At 67.9% G+C, this 2,833-nt stretch overlaps 1 protein-coding gene across 1 annotated transcript in view; it reads left to right on the top strand.

Moving 5' to 3' along the window:
- Positions 1-32: 32 nt before the first annotated feature.
- Positions 33-2,833, top strand: part of LOC116833549 (lysine-specific demethylase 5C-like) — a gene marked incomplete at both ends in the record, with an annotated part of 11,698 nt that continues 8,897 nt past the window's right edge. The window contains 5 exons of the mRNA XM_075061432.1: positions 33-218; positions 542-673; positions 1,451-1,574; positions 1,653-1,837; positions 2,397-2,579. Of these exons, the coding sequence (XP_074917533.1) occupies positions 33-218; positions 542-673; positions 1,451-1,574; positions 1,653-1,837; positions 2,397-2,579 (810 nt within the window). The remainder of the gene's footprint in view (positions 219-541; positions 674-1,450; positions 1,575-1,652; positions 1,838-2,396; positions 2,580-2,833) is intronic.

Below are 2,833 nucleotides of genomic sequence, written 5' to 3'. Positions count from 1 at the left end.
CATGGTTGGGGGAGGGGGGCCGGCGGTTCAGGACTCTCTCCCCCCAGGTGGTGCTGGAGGAGGGGGGCTACGAGGCCATCTGCAGGGACCGGCGGTGGGCTCGCGTGGCCCAGCGTCTCGCCTACCCCTCGGGCAAGAACATCGGCTCCCTGCTGCGCTCCCACTACGAACGCATCATTTACCCCTACGAGATGTACCAGTCGGGGGCCAACCTGGTGGTGAGGGGGGCTGCGGCGGGCAGGACGCCTGGGTGTGGGAGGGGAGTGGGGTCTAGTGGTTAGTGGGGGGAGTTAGGGCCTGGGAGCCAGGATGCGTGGCTCTTCTCCCAGGTCTGGGAGGGGAGTGGGGTCTAGTGGTTAGCTGGGGGAGGGTGGCTGGGATCCAGGACACTTGGGTCCTCTCCCAGGTCTGGGAGGGGATCTGTGCCAGGCTCTGTGGTGCCAGGCCCCAGGGAAAGCGCCCCGGCTATGCCAGCGCCTGGTCCGACTGCCCCTGGGGTGGGGGGGCTGTTGGGGTGCTAACCCCCGCGTCTCTCCAGCAGTGTGACGCCCGGCCCTTTGACAGTGAGGAGAAGGACAAGGAGTACAAGCCCCACAGCATCCCCCTGCGCCAGTCAGTGCAGCCCTCCAAGTTCAACAGCTACGGGCGCCGAGCCAAGCGGCTGCAGCAGGAGGTGAGGGGCCGGCCCCCCAGCTGACCAGCAAGTCTGGGGCAGGAGCCAGGATGCCTGGGTTCTCTGGCAGGGCAGTGGGGTCCAGTTGTTAAGAGCGGGATGGGGGGCTAGGACTCCTGGGTTCTCCTGTCCACCTTGCCGTGTGATTGGACAGGGGCCCTCCCCTCCCCCGTAAGTCAGTTTGGTGCCTGTAAACTTACAATTGCTGTATGACCCACTCGTCCCCACTCCTCTCCCAGAGCTGGGGAGAGAACCCAGGCATCCTGGCTCCCACGCCCCCCTCTAACCACTACATCCCACTTCCCTCCTAGAGCCAGGAGCAGAACCCAGGTGTCCTGGCCCCTCCCCCCTCTGACCAGTAGGCCCCACTGCCCCCCAGAGAACCCAAGAGTTCTGGCTTCCTGCTCTGTCTCTCTTTGTACCTGTTTGCCAGCAGCTGGGCTTTGTCCATCCTCACTGCAATCTGGGGCGACCCCTGAGTCCCCCCCAGCCCATTGCTGTGGCCGTTGCCCCCCACCCCCTTTTGCAGGAGTCCAAGGCCTGCCCCGAACCTGCCAGCCCCTTCCCTTTGGCAGCTGAGCAAGCGGCCTGGGGACAGTTGCTGACATCTGTCCGGACCCCCTGCATTGCTCTCTCTCTGCCCCCCTAGGCTGGGCCCGAGTGGGCCCGCACCTCACAGCAGCCCCTGCTCCAGCCCAGTGCTTTATGGGTCCTGGGGGGGGGTGGGAGTGGGGGAACCAGAGCCCCACCCCGGCTGACTCTACCCTGCCCCCCTAGCCGGAGCCCACCGAGGAGGACATCGAGAAGAACCCGGAGCTGAAGAAGCTGCAGATCTACGGCGCCGGCCCCAAGATGCTGGGCCTGGGGCTGGTGGCCAAGGACAAGACCCTGCGGAAGAAAGGTGAGGGGGGGCCCGGCCTGGCGGCAGGGGGTGGCGGTGGTGGCGGTGGCCTGTGCTGACTCCTCTCCCTTCCCCCAGACAAGGAGGGCCCCGAGTGCCCCCCCACGGTGGTGGTGAAGGAGGAGCCCCCCGGGGTGGATCACCGGCTGGAGCCGGCATCTCCCCGCCCCTTCCTGGAGGTGAAGGAGGAGCTGCGGCACAGCCCGGAGCCCTGCACCAAGATGACCATGCGCCTGCGCCGCAGCCACGGCAACACGCAGTTCGTAAGTGAGGGGCTGGGACCACCCCCAAGCCGTCCGGGCCCTGGGGCTGGGACCCTCTGAGCGAGCTGGAACATCCTGAGGCAGCCGGGATCCTGGGCCAGGACTGTCTTAGCCGGCCGGGACCATCTGAACTGGCTGGGCCCCTGGGTCAGGACCCCCATGCTGGCCAGGCCCCAGGATTGGGACCCTCGAGGTGATTGGGTCCCCCTTCCCTCCTGAGCCGACCAGGCCCCTGGGCTGGGGCCCCCTGAGATAACTGGGCCCCACTTCCCTCCTGAGCCGACCGGGCCCTTGGATCAGGACCCCAAACCGGCTGGGACTCTGGCCTGGGACCCCTGACCTGACTGGACTGTGCCCCAACCTCCTGAGCAGGTGGGGGCCCTCTAGGTGACTGGGCCCCCCAAACCTCTGACCTGGCTGTGTGTCTGCATCTGTGACCCCAAACGCGCCCCCTGAGCCAGCCTGTGCCTGCCCCGTGGCAGGTGGGAGCTGGTGCCCCCCGGTGCGCTAGGCTCAGTGTCCCTGACGGCCCCACTCCCTGACCCCCCCTACCCCCTAGATCGACTCGTACGTGTGCCGGATCTGCGCCCGCGGTGACGAGGACGACAAGTTGCTGCTGTGTGATGGCTGCGACGACAACTACCACATCTTCTGCCTGCTGCCCCCCCTGCCCGAGATCCCCAAGGGGGTCTGGCGCTGCCCCAAATGCGTCATGGCGGTGAGCGGGGGGGCTGGGCCCCTGGTGCTGAGTGGGGCGGGGGGTGGGGCGCCTGGCTGACTGGGCCCCTGGGGGTGGAGGGGGGTGAAATTGGGCTGGCTGGGCCCCTGCGGCTGATTGTGGGGGGCTGGCTGGGCTCCTGGGGCTGTTTGGAGAGGGGGGACCGGGCTGGCTGGGCCCCTAGGGCTGAGCAGGGTCCAGAGGGAACGGCCTGGCTTCCCCAGCCGCAGGCCCCGGCCTTGTGAGTCTCTATGGGGGACCCTGCCCCCTGGCCCTGA

Source organism: Chelonoidis abingdonii, unplaced genomic scaffold (assembly GCF_003597395.2).
Source record: "Chelonoidis abingdonii isolate Lonesome George unplaced genomic scaffold, CheloAbing_2.0 scaffold0727, whole genome shotgun sequence".
Classification (NCBI taxonomy): domain Eukaryota; kingdom Metazoa; phylum Chordata; order Testudines; family Testudinidae; genus Chelonoidis; species Chelonoidis abingdonii.
The sequence above is the reverse complement of the archived record's forward strand: the minus strand, read 5'-3'. Positions and strand labels throughout refer to the sequence as shown.